Source organism: Rhinolophus sinicus, linkage group LG01 (assembly GCF_036562045.2).
Source record: "Rhinolophus sinicus isolate RSC01 linkage group LG01, ASM3656204v1, whole genome shotgun sequence".
Taxonomy (NCBI): Eukaryota; Metazoa; Chordata; class Mammalia; order Chiroptera; family Rhinolophidae; genus Rhinolophus; species Rhinolophus sinicus.
In genome coordinates this window covers 180,010,947-180,030,991 of record NC_133751.1, presented here as the reverse complement: position 1 = coordinate 180,030,991, position 20,045 = coordinate 180,010,947, and the positions used below count along the sequence as shown (strand labels likewise).

At 34.6% G+C, this 20,045-nt stretch overlaps 1 protein-coding gene across 2 annotated transcripts in view; it reads left to right on the top strand.

The window, feature by feature from the left end:
* Positions 1-851: 851 nt before the first annotated feature.
* C2CD6 (C2 calcium dependent domain containing 6) overlaps positions 852-20,045 on the top strand; it is an 85,218-nt gene continuing 66,024 nt past the window's right edge. Inside the window, exons 1-5 of one of the 2 annotated variants that reach the window (XM_019726809.2) lie at positions 852-1,124; positions 7,833-7,919; positions 10,587-10,638; positions 12,369-12,529; positions 19,428-19,550. In XM_019726809.2, the coding sequence (XP_019582368.2) occupies positions 903-1,124; positions 7,833-7,919; positions 10,587-10,638; positions 12,369-12,529; positions 19,428-19,550 (645 nt within the window). In that variant the 5' untranslated portion in view covers positions 852-902. Of the gene's footprint in view, positions 1,125-7,832; positions 7,920-10,586; positions 10,639-12,368; positions 12,530-14,845; positions 19,551-20,045 lie in introns of those variants that run through there. The other variant, XM_074340021.1, reaches the window with a different exon arrangement.

Sequence of the window (20,045 nt, the reverse complement as noted above, 5' to 3'; positions counted from 1 at the left end):
CAGTGGGCTCTCAACCACAAGGTTGCCAGTTCAATTCCTCGAGTCCCACCCGCAAGGGATGGTGGGCTGCAACCCCTGCAACTAGCAACGGCAATTGGACCTGGAGCTGAGCTGTGCCCTCCACAACTAAGACTGAAAGGACAATAACTTGACTTGGAAAAAAAGTCCTGGAAGTACACACTGTTCCCCAATAAAGTCCTGTTAAAAAAAAAAAAAGTTTAAAGGTAAAACAGTGGATGACAGCAGGCGGGGAGACTCATGAGTAAACCATTTCAGTAGTGTGTGTGAGATGTTCCAAAATTAAGTGCCATAGAGAGAAAGAGTAGGGTTCAAATAGGGTTAGAATTCAAAAATGTATCTGAAGTTTTAAGTTTTTGTAGATATGACATTACTACATTAAATGAGTTTGGAACATACTAGAGGTCTGGGAGGGAAGATGTATATTAATGTGTTGTGTTATGAGTCTATGTGACAGTCAAGTAAAGATGTCCAAGTAGAATGTTGGAAACAAAACATCTGGAGCTCAGGGGAAAGTGTAAGGAAGTGATAACTCATACTATAAACCTCCCAAAAAGAACTGGTGCAGGGAGAAGAGGGCAGACAAGAAAACGAACTAAGGTGTTCAGTCACTGTGCTGAGACTTGCTGTCCACCAGCTGCTCTGACTTCCTTCCACGGGAGCCCGAAATGGCCTGGGCAAGCTCTTGAAGCTGACCTTCGAGGCTTGCTAAGTTCGCACGGCCCCCAAACCAGCCGGGGGCATGAGCCAGGCCTAAATGTGCGGGTCACACTGTGCTGTACGCATGCGCGGGGGGAGGGGCGGAGGGAAATCAACGAAAGGGCTGCGCCTGCGCAGTAGCAGGCCGTCGGTTAAGCACAGATCCGTCGACAGAGGATGGAGGGATGGAGCTGCCCCAAGAGATGGCCAAGGCTTCCAACGCAACTGATAACCGCAGTGGGCATGTCCATTCCCTCTTCACCGTCTCTGCACTTCATAAGAGTCTCCACGTCAGCCAAAACAGAGGGTCGGGGCTTTCTTCGGCCCGTACCTTGCAGGAGCAAAGCAAGACCAGGGATCTGCGCAAGGACAAGGACAAGGAGGGTACTGGGAACCGGCTGCTGAACGTGAGTGGGGGCCCCAGCGGCGGAGCCTCTCCCCTACCCGACCACCTAGAGGGCCCGGGAAGTCCAAAAGTGCCAGTGCATGCAGAAGGGAGGGATGGAGACTTGCCATAACTTTGAAGGTGGTAATGCCTTAAAAAGTTTACTTGTGGGACCTCGACAGTTATTTAACTTGTCAGAGCCTCGTTTTATTAACTATTAGATGAAGACAATGCTTATACCTACCTTACTTATAGGGTTGTCTGATAAACCAGAGGAGATAGTGATATAAAGTGCTTAACACAGGGCAGAACACAAAGAGTCAATAAATGTTAACTGCTGTCGTCACCATCATCCTCCTCATCGGGATTTCATTTATGTGGTTAAAGGGCTAAACTCCAGAAACTTGAGTAACCCTTGTTTTCAATTCCTGAGGTTCTTCTAGGTGAACCTGTAGTAACAAATCTGCATCATGTCTGTAGAAGAGTGAGTTATTGGCCTCCTGTTCTTAATTAGAAAGGTAAATTTATTTAGAAATGTGTGCAACTTTTGAGTTTACCATTCCTGCCAGAAGATGGAGGAAATGGGCAAGGGGAATCACATTGAAACTCACTTTTTCAAAATTGTTAGAGGATTATTGGGAAATTTTACATACTCTGTTGGTCTTAAGTTATTAAAAAAAAGTACAGATAAAAGTATCAGTAAACAAATGGTGTACAAAAAGATGATGTCCTTCTCTATAAAATTAAGTAGTGGAATTATTTAATATCTAAAGTAACCTCTTAATTCCAAGAACTTAGAATATTCTTCACTCATTATTATGATAAATAAAGAGCAAATTAGGATTTAACTATAGGATACTAGGAGAAATTACAAAATTTGTGAAAGAGAGATGTGCTTGTAAATCTAGGCCATAGAAGGTATTTGTTGTGTATCCTTTTAAGGAATTTGGACTTTATTCTGTAGAATGATGATTTGTAATATTTTTTGAGTATGAGGATCCTTTTTGTTGTTTAAAAAAAAAGGAAAAGAAATCTCCCCAAGATGCTTTACAATCGACTGACTGGGAAAATCTGTAATGACAAAAAGTTACCATCTGGCAGTGTTTTTAGTAAAATTTGTATAGATACAACAGCATCTACATTAAAAAAATAGTGTACCTATATGGGAGGTACATTGTTTACCCAAGTTGGTTTTCCAAATTATTTAACCATAAAATATTTTAATGATTTGACAGAACAACAAAAAGGGTTTAGGAACTGAAATGTGCAGTTGGATTTAGTTATAATGACCTCATAAAGGATTTCTTTACAGACACAAGTCCAGAAGAATGCATTTATGTAGTATAGATATTTATTACACAATGAACTTAGAGTAATATGATAATGGTATGTTATTAAAGTTATTATAACCGCTACTGTAAGATACATGATGTAGACCATTCAACATGGAATGGATGACCTTTTTCAATTGAGTAAATGCTGCATGTGCATTAGTACAAATACAACATTATCTGTACTAATAGTCTTTTCTCTGACTTCTTGGCTTTTTGTGTGTGTATGGTACATGATTTCTTGAAAGCAGATTATCATTGAGTTATAAAAAGAGCTATATAAAATTTTTTTAGCATTTTCTGTACAAAATACATAGTTTTCTAAAACTTGCAAGCAAATATATCTCTCAGATATGTCTTATATCTCTCAGAATACATTTTGGAAAACAGTAGTTTGCAGATAATGCGTAGAACACAGTTGAATTCAAGGATATTCAAAGTTAAGAACCACAGCTGTAGGTGGATTTTAAGCAAGGGGATGGCATGAATCAGGTGTACTTTGTTAAAAAAAAAATTGTTTTGGCTGTCAGGACTTAAGAGCGAGGACAATAAAGTAAGATCTCTGAGGGAATGGAAAAGTATGGGCTATGGAGCACAGGTGGAGGGACCCTACTTGGATAGTTAAAAGGGCATTTCTTCCTCCAGACCAGTGTTTGTTTCTTCTTTGGATCACTGGTATCCAGATCTTCTGAGGGTGTTTGTTAAAATCCAGATTCCTGCACCTCCGCCTTAGACCTGCTGAATCTGAAGGGTGGGGCCCTAGGATTATGCTTAAGTTTTAAGCTATCTCAGATTATTCTTAGATTCATGTTTGAGAATTACTATAGATAGAGGGAAAAAACGGGCATTGATGTAGGGAGCAAGCTGGAGAAGGAAGCAAGAAGAGTTTGATGAACTGGGTGAAGAAAAAGGAGGAGGGATGAACAACTGGGAGTCTAATGCGATTTTTGAAAAGGTGTATTAAATATAAGCTACTAAGAGAATTGGAAGAATTAACTAGAGATAGTGCTCAGATCGAGGGATAGAGTAGTTTTAGACTTTGGTAAAAATGTGAGTAATCTATCCCCCATCTTAATGTCAGTTCTTTAAATCTCCTTAATTCCTTTCAGCAGTTTGCTGCTATTCTACATCCTGGACCTTGCCTTCACTCCGAGGGTTCCCCCTCCAAAATCCTGAATTCTAGAATGTTACTTCTTAACCTCTCATTACTTTACTTTTATTACACTTATTCTTTGAAATATGTGCCAAGCTTTGTGCTAGACACTGAGGATACAGTGGTGAATGAGACCCGCAAAGCACCTTCCCTTAGGCATATAGATGTGACTCTATAACAGTAATCTCCGAATTTCTTTCATTGCACAATCTTGTCAGCAAAAATACATGAGCATCTATCACCCATATTTGTATACTTATTTATACATTCCATAAATTTACTGCAATTTATTACTGGGGGTGCCAAAAAAATGTATACACATGATTTGTATTCATCTTTTGTTATTGGTATATGTTGAGTATTAAAATTTTAAAACAGTATTTTCCTTTCTTAAAATGTGTATACATTTTTTTGGCACCCTCTGTACATAAATTCTACAATATACAAAAAATTAAAAATAATAACCAATGGTGCGATGTCAGAGGGATATTGGATACGGGGAGGGGGGTACACACAATGTGAGGGATATAAATGATAAACGTCTAAGTATTGCTTTGTCTTGTGCACCTGAAACTAATAAAAAAAAAGTAAGCATTGTTTCTAAAAATGATTTTGAATTCCATTTCACATTGTTTTATTTATTAGTGGTACAAAACTCATAAGCATCACTATTTTTGAAAAGCTTGATTTAATACTTTGTTCTGATTTAAATCACTTTGTAGTGATTTAAAGGTCTGGTTCTAAGGCACATTTATTTCAGTATTTGTTTTTAATACTTGAAAAAGATACCCTCAAAGGTTTGAAATTCCAGAATGGAAGAGGTGCATCTTGGTTGTGCCTAGAAAATCATAGTACTCATTTCTGTTTTGTTATGCAAACTTTTTAGTTCAGATTTTATCTGTAAAATGTCATCTTCTCTGATTAATTAGTTCTAGCAAACTAATTGGAAGGCATTGCATTTTTTTAAAATACATTTAAAAGGAAAAATGGTCTCCTCACCTGCCGAAACTCTTCATTCTGAGATTTTTAAACAAATAAAATTGTTTCTAAGTTTCTGAGCTTCTAGGGTGATGATAACACATGTACACACACATAAAATAACATTAGATGGAGGTATTTCCAGTAGTTTTCAAAATTTTTGCAGCTTAACATGAATTTATTTGAATGAGACAGTTATTGTCACACTCATTAAAATGTCACCACCTTACTCTGAAAAGACAGATTAAGAAATATATATTTTAAAAATATTTGCTAGTTTACATACTACTAACAGCCATTTGCCATCACAGACAATGTTAGCAAATTTAGAACATTTGCCTTTTGTAAAAGCCAAATGTATGATACATATTTATGTTTTCCAACTTTTGAAAATGCTTCTCCATGCTATTTTTTATGATCAGTCCTCATCTATTTGTAAAGCAGACTAAATGTTCTACTACTACTTAAGGTCATGTAAGTGGCCAATCCACTTAACTAGTAAACTCAATACCTTGAAAGCACGAGGGCACTGATATGAACCCCTCTGAGCATGAAACTCACACTTTTCCTCAGAATGTTCGTCTACTGCTGACAGTCAGCTGTATGTGCTTGTTTCATTTATTAAAGAAATTGTGAAGTTCTAATATTTTTCTTCTGCTACTCCAGGGGCTATTCCCTGGGCCCGCTGTGAGCATCCTTCTTTCATGGGGACAGAAAACCACTGAGGATAAAACGAAATCATTGCTCTTGAACTTGGGCAAGGAAAAAGAGCATTCAAACAAATCTTTTCTAGAGTAAATAATTCCATGTATGTGTAGCTTGTTCAATGAATGGTAAGATCTGAACAATCAGATAAGTTACTCTTTTTCCCATATAGAAAATCTGAGTTGGGCAAAGAAAGAGTACAGACAAAATTCTCTTGGTAATTGTTTTTCTATTAGTGAAACTGGCATTGTTTTTCCACTTTTCTGTCTTCAGCACCAGACTGAACTTCTGGAGGACAGAAACACTTCACTGGAGACAGCACAATGCCAGGCATATGGCTGTAAATGCTAATTAAATGTTGGCATAGTGAGGTTTCCATTAGGGCTAGGAAGTGGGGATAGCCTAGGAAAAGGTAAGCATGTAGGCCAGTGGGTTTTCAAAGAAAAGTGTGGAATGGAGGAGAGTGGGTCAAAAAGGTCTTTGGGGAAGAAGTGCAAAACGATGTGAGTGAAGGTACAGACTTTTTAATAGAAGTGCCGAGGGGCCAGAAGTGACAGAGATGAAAGGCAGAGTGGAATTAACTGAAATCAAAATTCTTTGCAGGTTCAGGAAAAATTCTAGGTGGTGACAGAAGGCTTTATGAGACTCAACTTTAGAACTTTTTTCAAGGTTCTAATAGAATTTTAGCAAAGAATTGTTTTGCTCCTGTTGCTGTCACTGAAGAGAGCTTTGTTCAGAGAAGGAAGGAAAAGTAAAAAGGTAGTAAAATGAGAGGGGAGGTAATATTTTTGCCAGTTTGTTAAGGATAAATTGAGCCTAAAATCTCTAAAGGAGTTTTTCCCCCAACTAGTTTATATTTATTAAAATGCACATTCGAAAATAATAAGATGCACATTCAAAGTAGACTTCCATAATGAGATTATCAAAATATTAGAAAGCATGAGGTTCCACATTAAATACACATATAACGTACCACAGTTTGATATTTTTGTGACAATACAATAATTGTCACTCAGTTATCTTAAACTACAAATTAAACCATGCATGTATAAAGCATATTAAACCAGTCAGATGTAACAATAACAAAATCATCCATGATGCATAAAACAAATTTTTTAATACAACCAAAGTATTATATACTTTAAAACAAAAACTTCAACATAACTAAAGATTATTTATTACATACTTTAAAAATAGAACAAGTGATTCTTGAAAGGCATATAACAATAAAGATTCCTGGGAAATTAATGCTTGCACATAAGGCCATAATAATTCAAGTTCAACAAAGGTAGGGGATACAAGTATTTCTCTTTTTAAAGTTAGATATTTTTAATAGGCAGTTTTTCCCTATTCCCGTCGTCTCTCTCTTCCATTTCCTTCCCTTCCCCTCCTTCTCTCCTTACTTTACTTTTAAAATCTATATTAAAAGGCAGATAGAGAAAGACAAATATCATATGATCTCACTTATATGTGGAATCTAAAGAAAAGAATAAATGAATGAACTAATCTGAAACAGTCTCAGAGACGGGGGAAAAACTGAGGGTTGCTAGATGGGAGGGAGGGTGGGGATAAGGGGGAAGGTGAGGGGATTAGAAAGCACAGTAACCACAAGATTGCCATGAGGTTACGAAAGTCAATTTTGGGAATGTAATCAATAATGTTGTAAAGATTTTGTAGGGTATCCGATGGACACTTGTCTCGGATAAGTTGTCTCGGTGGTTAGGGAGACCACCTCAGGAGTGATGTAGATGCCTGATCACTGCACTGTACACCTGAAGCTGAAGCTGAACAATAATGAATATTAACTACAATTTTATATATAGAGGCAGTGGAAATGTAATGGCTGTGTGCGATGTCAGGGGTAGTGGATGGGGGGAGGGGAGTTGTCACTGTGTGAGGGGTATAAATGATAAATGTCTAACTATTACATTGTTTTGTGGACCTGAAACTAATAAAAAAAAGTTATAAAAAATATATATTAAAATGTCTTATAAATTTTAAAGTCTGACTATCATGTATAGTGACCAGAGAGCCCTTAACAACAAAGTTAAATGCCAACCCAAAACTATCAGTTAATGAAGTTACTCTGGAGGAATGACACATCTAAAACCTCCAAACTGTCCGTTCATTGCTTCATTCCATTGTACCTATTATTCCAAAGGACTACATTCCAATTTCTTCAGTGGCTGAAAACTGAAGGAATATTGGGATAACTTGCAAGTAGGATCACTGCCATTTGGTGGACACAGAACCTAGTCGACATCAAATTAAGATTGGAATGTGGTAATAATGGTTATTTTTAGTTAGCAAGGTGAGGTCATTGTTCACGTTACTGTGCACGTCTCTCTTCTCATGATTCTCTTGATTTCATGTTTAACTGTGTACATTTTGTTTCTCTGCTAACTTATTGATAAACATATCAAGGGTAGGGATGTTTTCTAGTCATACGAATATCCCACTTCCTAGCATACTTACCAGATACTCATAAAATTGAACTGAATTAATCTTTTATCTAGTTATATTCTTCTTTGCCTTCTAAAGTCTTAATTTATTTACATTGTAGATGCTGAGAAGAACACTTAAAGGATCTGAAAGTAAAGAACTGGAAGTAACACGTGAGACACCAAAATTGGTGCCATTTGGCGGTGTGGTATGTATGACTAATCCTCAGTAAATCTGTACAAGTTATTTTGTATTTCATATGAAGACTAGTCAATGTTTATTATTTGGCAATCAAAAAGTATGTATAGAAAGTGGTATGCTGATAACATAGTCATGAATTTTCATATTTATGAGTCAGAAAAGCATTCTAATCAATGAAATTATGGAAAACATCCTGATTCACAGGAAAAAAAAACACCCTGTGTTTTCTATGCTAGGGATTCCCAAACTCAAGTTACATCAGAATCACCTAGAATACTTTTTAAAAACATTGATTCTTGGGCCCCATCTATGATCTGCTAACTTAGAATCTGAGAATGAGGCCTAGAAATCAGTATTTTTATTGAGCCCTTACGATGATTACATTTATTGTCAGATTTAGGAAGCTTTGAGCTACAGTTTGAAAATTGACCCCACACCTCTCCCTCATATCCAAAAAATAGTAAACCCTAGAACAAAAACAAACACACGCATTAATCATACACTTACATACAAACACACAGGTAGAATTTGATATCTAGGCAGAGAACAAGAAAAATCTGGTTTTTTGAGTGCTATAGAGTATAGGACATGATCGTGTATGCACATTTAGAACTGTCAAATATTTTGGTATTTTATAGTTATCTTTATTTTATGAATACTATTAGAATAGTTAATAGGTATGAAATAAGAGTTTCCCTTCTCTAGCTTCTATCATACACTAATATATTTTCTTGATTAAAAAATATATGATGAATTTAACACCACCTTTTTGGGAGAAAATGTAAGACTTTAAACAAAATGACCATGGTGTGCATTTATCTATATAATTATATAAAACTTTCTTTCCTATATCATAGAGTTGGAGTATAAGCCCTCACTCTCCAAATCTAAACTTAGAAAAGATTCTTTGAAATCACTTTTGCCTCTAAGCTATTATGCATGTCATTATGTTGACATACTAATTTCCATAATTCATACTCTAGAATATGACTTCTACACCTCTTTAGAATAAAATTTAGAAAATTTTGATTTCACTCACACTTCCTAATTTCATAGTTTGTATTTTCCTTCTCTGAATTACATGTTGCTAGACATGAAAAAGCTTCTCTTAAAAGTCAACTGGAAGTTTTCCAGAGATATTGTGATTGTCATTGACAGCTTGTGACTGACAGCTCCTTCTGATGCGTGATTTAGCCACATCACTTTCTCTTTGAAAGTTCTGTGATTTATTCTGAGATATTTGACAAAGTTTGTACACGTGTAGACACTGATAACTACAACACAACCCACTACTCCTGTTTCTAATAGTCACATTCCATTTTCAGAAAAAATGTGAAAAAGCTGTGTCTTAAAATTGGGCTTTTGTAAACAGCTTTTTGGTTGCTTTCCTGTTTTAAATACATGTTTGAGAGTGTTTGGGGCGAAGTTATTGGGTCTCAGAATCTGTGGGAATATTTGTTCTCTGCAACCTGTGGTCATTATTTTTGACTGTTAAATCTTTTCCTATCCTTGAATAGAAATTTATTCTCATTTCTATATTATATGATTCTATTATGTAAAAATGTAAAAAGCTAGTGAAACGTAAGGAAAGTTAGGGTATTGCCCATGGCTTCATATTGAGATACTTGGCAGGCAGCCAGGCAACAATTTATGACAGAATGCTAATATATAGAATTATACAATACAAAATTATAGCTATTCTTCCTTTTACTCTCCTATGTACAACCAAATTTTAAGAAATAAACAATGATTCATGGAATCACCTATGGCAAAACTATTTAAAATCCCGCCTAGATTATGTAATGGGCATCACCCTCCCTTTGAATTTGAAATTTAGAACCTTTACTTTAACATAACATTTCATGCCTATGTTTCCTTAAGAAGTAGACCACAATATTTTTTTCTTTAGGATTTCATCATTCAGATATAGTAGTCTTTTAATTAATATTGAATGCCAACATCTTTTTCTGTGTTGTTCTAAAACCAAATCTTTAAAATCACTTATATTACACTTAAAAATACTATTAGGCCATTTATTTTGTTTCACAATGTTTAATATAATATTGCTGTTGCTTTTACTCATTTTTTAAAACCAATAATGGCTAAATATATTTGGCTCATACTGCATATTAGTATTCAAGTGTTCCTGATTCATTTTGTATTTAATTTTATGGTTAAACACAAAATACAATTTTCTTTAATATTTTAAAAACACTTTGTATAAGAGAAAATGAGTGTTTCACAGCTCTTGACACATTATAGTCAGTGAGTGATTGTTGAATGAATAAAGTGGTTTTAGGATACTGGATAAAAAAGCTTATCTAAAGCAACGCATATTTCTTATTATTATATACATGATGCTACATTTTACCAGTTCTCACCTAATATAAAATAAAAATGATTCAAAGAGTGATTTAAGTTGGTAATGAACCATGGTTTTGCTTTGTTTTCTTGTTCATTTTAGGTTTATTTTAAACAAATGCTTACTTTTCTTCTGCATTTCTGCTTTCTGGTGTTTTTAATAACCAGATGTTTCTAGTGGAAGCAATATTTCTAATGAGAAAGACTAACAAAGTGGAGCTTTTTAAAAATATATAGTTTAATGTAGAGTAAAATAGGAGAAAAGGTAACTTTCAAAAATTCATTTGCTTTGTTTTTATTTTGATTTTTGTAGGTTGGCTGCCTGGCTATTCATGTAAAGAAATGCAGACGTTTTACACCTAAGAGTATCCTTTCTTTTGATTTAAGAACTATGCTATGATCATATATCACTGTTTCACTTACATATTCTGCATTACAGGACACTCTAAGACTTGATGGCTTAAAACATTAACTGTTTTATTATCAATCACTATCTGCGCATTCACTACTGTGTTTCCCTGAAAAAAAGACCTAGCCGGACCATCAGCTCTAATGTGTCTTTTGGAGCAAAAATTAATATAAGACCGGGTCTTATATTGTATAAGACCCGGTCTTATATTAAAATAAGACCCGGTATTATATTATATTATATTATATTATATTATATTATATTATATTATATTATATTATATTATATTATATTATATTATATTATATTATATTATATTATATTATATTATATTAAAGACCGGGTCTTATATTAAAATAAGACCCAGTCTTACATTAATTTTTGCTCCAAAAGACAGATTAGAGCTGATGGCCCGGCTAGGTCTTATTTTCAGGGAAACATGGAAGGTGGTACTTCTGTTTCATGTCATCACAGCTGAGGCTGCAGTCAGCTGGCAGTTCAAAAGGGCTAGAATATCTGAAATGGCTCATTTATATGTCTAGTGCTTAGTGAGGCTGCCTGGAAGAATGGACTCAGTTGGGATGCTGAAGTGGTTGGACCTTCCCCTTTCCATGTAGTCCCAGGTCCTTGTCTTGTCTTCATTTCTTTCTGCATTAATTTTGATTAAAAAAATTACATTAAAATGTTTATCTTCGTTACTAAAGTTTGTGGTTTTATTTTAAATGTTGCGCCCTAGCTAGTGCCCTTCTCAACCTATCCTAATCCTAGCACTGGTCATGTCTGTTGCATATTAAAGTAGTCACAGGGCCAGGCCAGATTCCAGAGCAGAGGAAAATAAATTCTGCTTTTTGATAAGAGAGTGACAAAGGTTTTCAGCCATATATAATTGACCTTAGTCACCATATAACTTAAAGGAAAAATAAATATCTTCTTGGAAGATATATTACTAATTAATTTCTAAGTAATACTAATTTATTTCTAAGTAATTGCTTCTCTTAAACGTTGTTTAAAGGATTTATTTACCTTGGTGCCTTTAAGCTGAATTCCTATTAATAGATTGATCACGGCATAAACTCAGTGTCATTGTGAAGACTTAGGGTCTCTTTTTTATGTAAGTGAACTAATGAGAATTCTATATAAAGAGATTTTTTTAATGTAATTAGTTAAATCATAAAAACAAAATTGTTTTAGTGCATGGAGTGCTCTGAAAGATAAAAACAGACCAGTATAGTATAAATGAAGTATATAGTGAAGTGAATTAGAGTAGAATGCTGCTTTAAATTTTGTCTTAAAATAAAAAATAAATTACTCTCAAACGATGTATTTTTTGAATTTCTATACAATTATGCTTAGAAAAAAATTTTAGCTCTCTATTGTAAATGTTTAGTCACCTTAAATAAACAAAGAAAAATTTGCAAAGGAATTACAGTGGAAATGTGAGGGTAAAAATATGAGAAGTGGTCTAAGGAAGAATCATCCTTTTCCTCCTGATATTGTATCTACCATTGATGGGCAAAAATACTATTTTAAAGGACTTTTTTATTATTTACTATGCTGTACAATTACCTTCTTTATCTATTTGATTGATTCTTAGGTTTGGCCTGTATTGTTTAATGGATTAATTTTATATTGTGTTATTTTTCAATTACAACAAAATTTGCTTCCTAAATATCTATGTATTTTCAGTCAGTTTGCAACATTACAATAATTTATTCATTCGCATTTCTATAAACAACATTGTGAAACATACAAAGATGCGTAGTTTGCTACCCCAAAACAAACTATATAGCTCTAATGACCAGAATACTGTAATTAAGTTTGATGAAGTGAAATATTTTTCTGTACAGGTAATGTTAAAGTTCTCTTCTAGATATAAGAATGCATCTTTATAGTTTCAAATATTCTACATTATATCTTTTGGGGTGATAAGAAAGAATCAAGCACTTCCTTTTTATTTGATATCTTATAGTAGTCTTTCTATATTATGGGCTATATTTGTTTTTTGTTTTTTTAATAAACAGCTTACTGTAAAATGCATAATCTTAGTGGCCTTCTTCCCTAAAATCTTACTGTCTGTGAGTCTGTTTATCACACCTGCATTTTTCTCTGGCTTGCTCTTCCCCTCCCATCTACCTTCTCCTACCCTATCGTAGTCGGTTCCGGCTGTTCTAACAAATTACCATAGACTGGGTGGCTTAAACAACACTTAATTCTCACCTTTCTTGAAGGTAGGAAGTTCAAGATCAAGGTGCTGTCAGATTTGTTGTCTGGTGAGATCCTAATTCTTGGTTTGCCAATGGCTGTCTTCTCATTGTATAGTGATATGGAAGAGAGCAAAGAGAGATCATCTTTTTACTGTCTCTTCTTATCAGGGCACTAATCCAATTCATGAGGGTTCCACCCTCACGATCTAATTACCCCCAACACCCCACCTACAAATACTATCACATTGGGGATTTAGGCTTCAACTTATGAATTTTGAGTGGACACAGATGTTTAGTCTATAGCATACACTTTCTTTTTTCTTATCTCCTCCTGTCCCTCTCTCCTTTCTTCTTATATAAAATCTCTCCAAGTATTTTTGCATGGATTAACTTATTCAGTCTTTATAAACTGCCATATATATATACATATATACAGACATATATTTACATATATATGCCATATACACACACACACACACACATATGTGTGTGTATATATATATATATATATATATATATATATATATATGCCTCCTAAAAAGAGTATATAAATACTCTTATTAGGAGCCTTATTTTGCAGATGAGGGAACCGGTACTGTAAGATTTAAAGAATTTTCATAAGGTCATGAAAACTAGTAAATGATGGAGCTGGAAATAAATCAGTCTGACTTCAGACTGAACTTCTGGTGCCTCTCACACCAGAGCTTGCTGTGCTGAGAATTTGCTTTTGTTTATAGTTAAGCTTCTTAGAATATTAAACGTATCTAAGAGTTTTCTTTAAAATGAGCAACACTATTTCATGTAGCTGGAAGATTCATTGATTAGTCCAGTTGTTTCCCAATAGTTTTGTTACACTGGTTGAATTTTATTGAAATCCTAAAAATTTCCTCTATGCTCCATATTTTTATTTTTTAAAAACTTCATTTTGCTTAAATGTTGAATATTGAAGAAACTTCTTTAAGCATAGGTTTAAAAAAAAAAGACATAGTTATGCTAAAGGTAATCCATGCTATTTATTTAACTTTGCAAAGAGTTTTCCTAAGCTTCATTGCCAAATTTTGGAGAATTTTATGGATATATGTCCATTTAAATAAAATGTGAAATTAATACTGGAAAATAATATAAATTAACAGTGTGCTTATCTTCATTAACATAATCAAAATCTTTTTCCTACATTTATTTTAATAGAACCTATTAGTTTAAGAATATTAAGAGAATTTTAATGGAACTCAGAAGTTTGGGAATGACTTATTCATGATTACATAGAAAATTGCACAAGCAAACAAAAAAAAATTGACACATATTAACACCAGGGAAATTTAAAAAATGATACAGCAAAGGAAATATAATCATTATAACTATAATGTTAAAGTCTGAAAAATAGTTACATATGCATAATAATGTAAACACTAAGTATTAGTCGAACAAAAAAGTAAAACATAACATATTGAGGAATGAGGAAAAGAGAAATGTGAAAATTGTCAGGGGAGGGTGTTGAGAGCTCATATTTTTCTTGCACAATAAGCAGTCAATAGATAGTATCTAAAAGTGAAAAAATCAACTAACAATAATATAAGCATGTTATACTTAGAAACATGATTTCATGACAAAAAATCCGGGGAAACCCCGTAATAAGGTTGAAAGTTGGCTTCTGAGGAGTAGAAATTAGGGGATGGGTAGGGTAGTGTTCTAAACATGTTTACTTATAGAGATATGACTCGATGACATGGAGAGACTAAGGCCATCGAAAGAAGAATTTATTACTAATATTTCCTGAGAAAATGAGACACACCATTCACACAGGGCCACAGGGGAAGTATCCAGTTGGTCAGGAAGCAGAAGACAGAAGCAAGGGGAGAGCCTAGGCCAAAGCCTTCACTGAGCTTTCCTTGAGTAAGGCAATGCAGGACAGAGTCAGCAGTTTAGGGCTAGCCAATTTGAATAATTCCATCAGGTTTGGGCCTGTCTCTGGTTGCTAGGTACTAGGCCCTAGGGGTGATTTAGGGCCGGGGAAGTTAGATGGGGAGGTGATTAGAGCTCTAAGTGTGGAATTGGTTAGTTTGCATGTGAAAGATGTGCTTCTTTACAGCCACGCCCTTTGCTCTCTCTAGGAGCTGGCTAGCCTGTGAAGGGAAAGTCTCTCTCTGGCCAGCAAGCTTCTTTTATTTTACTTTTTAATTTTAATTTTTCAGTTACAGTGGACATTTAATATTCGTTTCAGGTGTACAACGTAGTGGTTAGACATTTATATAATTTACGAGGGATCCCCCCCATAACTCTAGTACCCACCTGGCACCATACATAGTTATTACACTATTGTTGACTATATTCCCTATGTTATACTTTACACCCCTGTGACTATTTTGTAACTACCAATTTGTACTTCTTAATCCCTTCTCTTTTCACCCAGCTCCCCCAGTCCCCGTCCCCAAACAAACAGATTAATGGATATTGCAAGCTTCTAAAGATGTCAAAACATCATAAAATACAGGGAAAAAAGGTTAATACAGGTGGGAGGAAAAAAAAACACAGTTCCTTTGTTTTAACCATTGTAGAACTGTTTGACTTTTAAACTAGGTACAATATAACTAGGATAAAATAAAATACTGTATATATTTCAGGACTTTTAATTTGCTGAAACTTACAAAAACACACAAACCAAAAAATAAAAAGGAATAGTAAGTGGATTTAACTTAGTTTAATTCTGCTGGAAGGCTGTTGGGTAAGTGATGTACTAAAAGCTCATATTGAAGATTGAATAGTAGTGGATTTCTGATCTGGCCATACTGGAGTAGCTGACATTGGATTTATTCTTTGCTCTAAAGAACTGTAAAACTATGTTCTGGTATTTGACAATGGAAATTGGAGGGCTGAAATTATTGAGAGAAGGGAAGCACTAGAGGTGAGCTCCACATTTACAGCAGGTTTCTGTCTGGCAGTGAACCTGGTACAGGGAAGTGAAACCCAAGCAAAATCGCAGCCTTGTGAGGGGAAGGAAGCAGAGGCTGAGCAGAGGAAACAGATGAGAGTATGGGGCTGCTAAGGTGGCTGGAATTTGTAAGGAGGCGTGCTAGAGAGGAGGGAGCAGCAGACAGGGAGCCCCAGGAATCTCTGTAGACATTCCACTCAGATTCTTGACTGGATCCTAAGTTGTTCATGAGCAAGGAGTGTTTCTAGGAGACAGTGCAGAGAACAGATGCTGGAGAGCTGAGAGCTGAACAGAGATTTCAGAAGTCACAATTTCAGAGTCATTGGAGTCTGACATAGCTAAAATGGAGAGGCCTGGTTGAACATTGTCAGTATTCATTTGAGATTCCAGAAAGGCCAAGCCTTCAGAGTAAGTACCGTTTCCTAAGAGTAAGGGTTAAACTCTAAGACAAAGAACAAAAACCTGAAATAGACCCATCCTTAAACCAAGCTGTCACAGGATCAAGATGGTCTGCCAGTAATTAATTGCCTTTCAGAGAAGAACTTAATACTTTTTAGAGGAAGATATGAAAACTAAGAGTCTCTACTACATATTTTTTACAATGCCATCATACAATAAAAATTGCTACTCATGGAGAAATAAAAACAGGCAATAGAGATAAACCCACAGGTGAGTAAGAGCAGACTTCCCATCAGAAACAGCGGCGGTCAAGTGACAAGGGAATGCCATCTTTCAAGTGCTAAATAAAAAACCCCTAGATTTCTAAATCTAGTGAAAATATTCTTCAAAACTATTGTAAAAGACAAAAGCTGAGAGACTTTGTCTAGGAGACCTTCATTATAATAAATGGCAAAGGAAGTTTCAAGTTGGAGAGGAATCCCAGATAGAAACCCAGATGCACAGGGAGGCATGAAGAGCACAGGTAATGGTAAATTTTGGGGTAAAAATAAAAGACTATTTAAAAAAATACTATTTTTAAAAATGTTCTTTAAAAGACTATAGACTGTTTAAAATAAAGTAATGATGATGAATGGTAGAATTTATGTCATATGTAGAAGAGAAATAGGTGACAAGAAGAGCACAAAGGATAAGGAGGTATAAGTGGAATTATGCTGTTGTGCATGATATGGTAAAACAGTCCCATTTACAATTGCATAAAAAATGAAATAACTAGGAATAAATTTAATCAAGGAGGTAAAAGACCTGTATATTGAAAACTACAAGACATTGATGAAAGAATTTGAAGACACAAATAAGTGGAAGAATATTCCATGCTTATGGACTGGAAGAATTAATATTGTTAAAATGTCTACACTAGTCAGAGCAATCTAAAATTTCAGTGCAACCTCTATCAAAATCCCAATGGTATTTTTCACAGAAATAGAAAAACAATCCTAAACCTTTTATATAACCACAAAAGACCCTGAATAACCAGTGCAATCTTGAGAAAGAAGAATAAGCTGGAGGCATCACACGTCATGATTTCAAACTATATTACAAAGCTATAGTGATCAATACAGAATGGTATTGGCATAAAAATGAACATATAGATCAATGGAACAGAATTGAAAGCTCAGAAATAAACCCACACATATATGGTGAATTTATGACAAAGGAGCCAAGAATATTCAATGGAGAAAGGACAGTCTCTTCATTAAATGATGTTGGGAAAACTGGACAGTCACATGTAAAAGACTGAAACTGGAACACTATCTTACACCATATACAAAAACAAACTAAAAATGTACTAGACTTGAAAATGTATAAGACCTGAAACCATAAAACTCCTAGAAGAAAACATAGGGATAATTCCTTGATATCGGTCTTAGCAATGATTTTTTGGATTTGACACTAAAAGCAAAAGCAAAAGCAAAAATAAACAAGTGGGACTACATCAAACTGAAATCTTCTGCACAGCAAAGGAAACCAACACAAAATAAAAACACAACAGACAGGAGAAAATATTTGCAAATCATATATCTGATAGGAGGTTAATATCCAAATATATCTAAAGAACTTATGCAAGTCAATAGAAAAAAAAATCCAACTTAAAAATGAGCAGAGGATCTGAATAGACATTTTCCCAAAGAAGACATCCAAATGGCCAACAGGTGCATGAAAAGATGCTCAACATCACTAATCATTGGGAAATGCAAATCAAAACCATAGTGAGCTAGTACCTCATACCTGTTAATATGGCTACCATCTATTATAAAAGACAGTAACAAGTATTGGCCAGGATGTGGAGAAAATGGAACCCTTGTGCATTATTGATAGGATGGTAAAATGGTGCAGCCACTATGGTAAACAGTATGGGGGTTCCTCAAAAAATGTAAAATAGAACTACCATATCATCCAGTAATTCTATTTCTGGGTATTTATCCAAAGAGAACAAAATCACTACCTCAGAAAGATATCTGCACCCCCATGTTCATTGCAGCATTATTTACAATAGCCAATACATAGGAAAAAACCTAACTGTCCATCCATAGTTGGATTTTTAAAATGTGATACACACACACACACACACGAATATTATTCAGTCATAAAAAGAAGGAAATCCTACCATTTGCAACAACATGGATAGACCTTGAAGGCATTATGCTAAGTGAAATGTCAGACAGTAAGACAAAATTGTATGATTCCACTTAAACGTGGAATTAAAAAAACAAACAAAGAAAACCCAAGCTGAACTCATATGTACAAAGAACAGATTGGTGGTTGCCACATGTGGGGTTTTGGGGATGGGTGAAATGGGGGAAGAGGTCAAAAGGTACAAACTTCCAGTTACAAGACATAAGTCCCGGGAATGTAATGTACAGCACGTGACTGTAGTTAATAATACTGTATTGTATATTTAAAAGTTGCTAAGGGGGTAGATCTTAAAAGTTCTCATCAGAAAAAAAATGTAACTGTTATGATGGGTGCTACAAACCTATTGTGATAATCATTTTGCAATATATACAAATATCAAGTCATTTCGATTGTACAGCTAAAAGTAATACAATGTTACATGTCAATTATATCTCAAAATTGTTTTTTTAAAAAAGCACTTAGAATCTTGAGTTAGGGAGGCATGAGATTTTTAGAGTATGAATTTTAAAGGTGACATGATAATAGTATTGTGTTACAGAATTCAGGGTAGTAGAGTATTCCAAATTGAGACAATGGTATACATTTTATGAAAAAAATAAAGAAAAAAGACTGAAAAGACTGTTGAATGTCTTTTGATATTGCATGTTTGGATTCCCTAGATTATTTGGATTGGATATTGGATATTGGATTACCTTTAATAATGTAGTTCCAGCAGAGTGCTAAGGTTAACGTAGTTGAGTGTTTTTTTCAACTTTGTGTAAATTTAAAAAAGAGAATGTAGGCAATGGGTGTTTCAAAAAGACTATAATTGACATTAGACATAAACAAGATCCTGATTTTTGTTGACATTAGGGTATATGTGACTCTGAGATTGAAAAGTTTTAAGGCTAATAACATACAAAAACTAATCATTGGATTTGCACATAATATAATATAGTTTATGGGTGTATTCAAAAATTATATCTGAAATTTAGACTGAAAATTTAATGCTTTTTTAAATATGTATTTTGTATCAAGGTTCCCAGACGTCAAGATGATGAGAGGAATAATATTTACTTGGAACTAATGCAAAATGATAATAAAGAAAAATATCCTCTCTTGTTAGGGAGTGTTCAGGTACACCTTTATGAAGTAATTCAGGTATGTATCAAAATCATTTTTCACCTTGGTATCACATTGTTCAGTTGGTGTTCGTTGTTATGATATAGCTATACCTGATGGACTCCTTTTGTTTATTATCTGCCTTCCAACTCATGTGCTTAGGAAACAGTATCTCCTGCTAGCTATAAAAAAAAAAAAAAAAGAAAAAGAAAGAAAGATTTGGTTTATAACAGCATAATGTTTTTGAAAATTTATTTTCTGGAAGGACAGTGATACAACCTGAAAGACTAAGCATATCTTATTGTTTTCTGAAATGTTTTAAAATAAGACTCTAATCACAAACTCTCTTAGTTGGGAGCGTGAATTTCAGTTCTTTTATCCTGAGTTGGGCTATTTGCCATCTGCCCTGTGTGTGTCATTTAGGGGTCAGCCAAAGTTTTTGGCAGAATTTATACACAGATTTTTGCGGTTCCTTGCCTTTCTCTTTCTCCTTCCTAGGAGACTCCCTGGCCCTTTCCAGCAGTCATGGTTGCC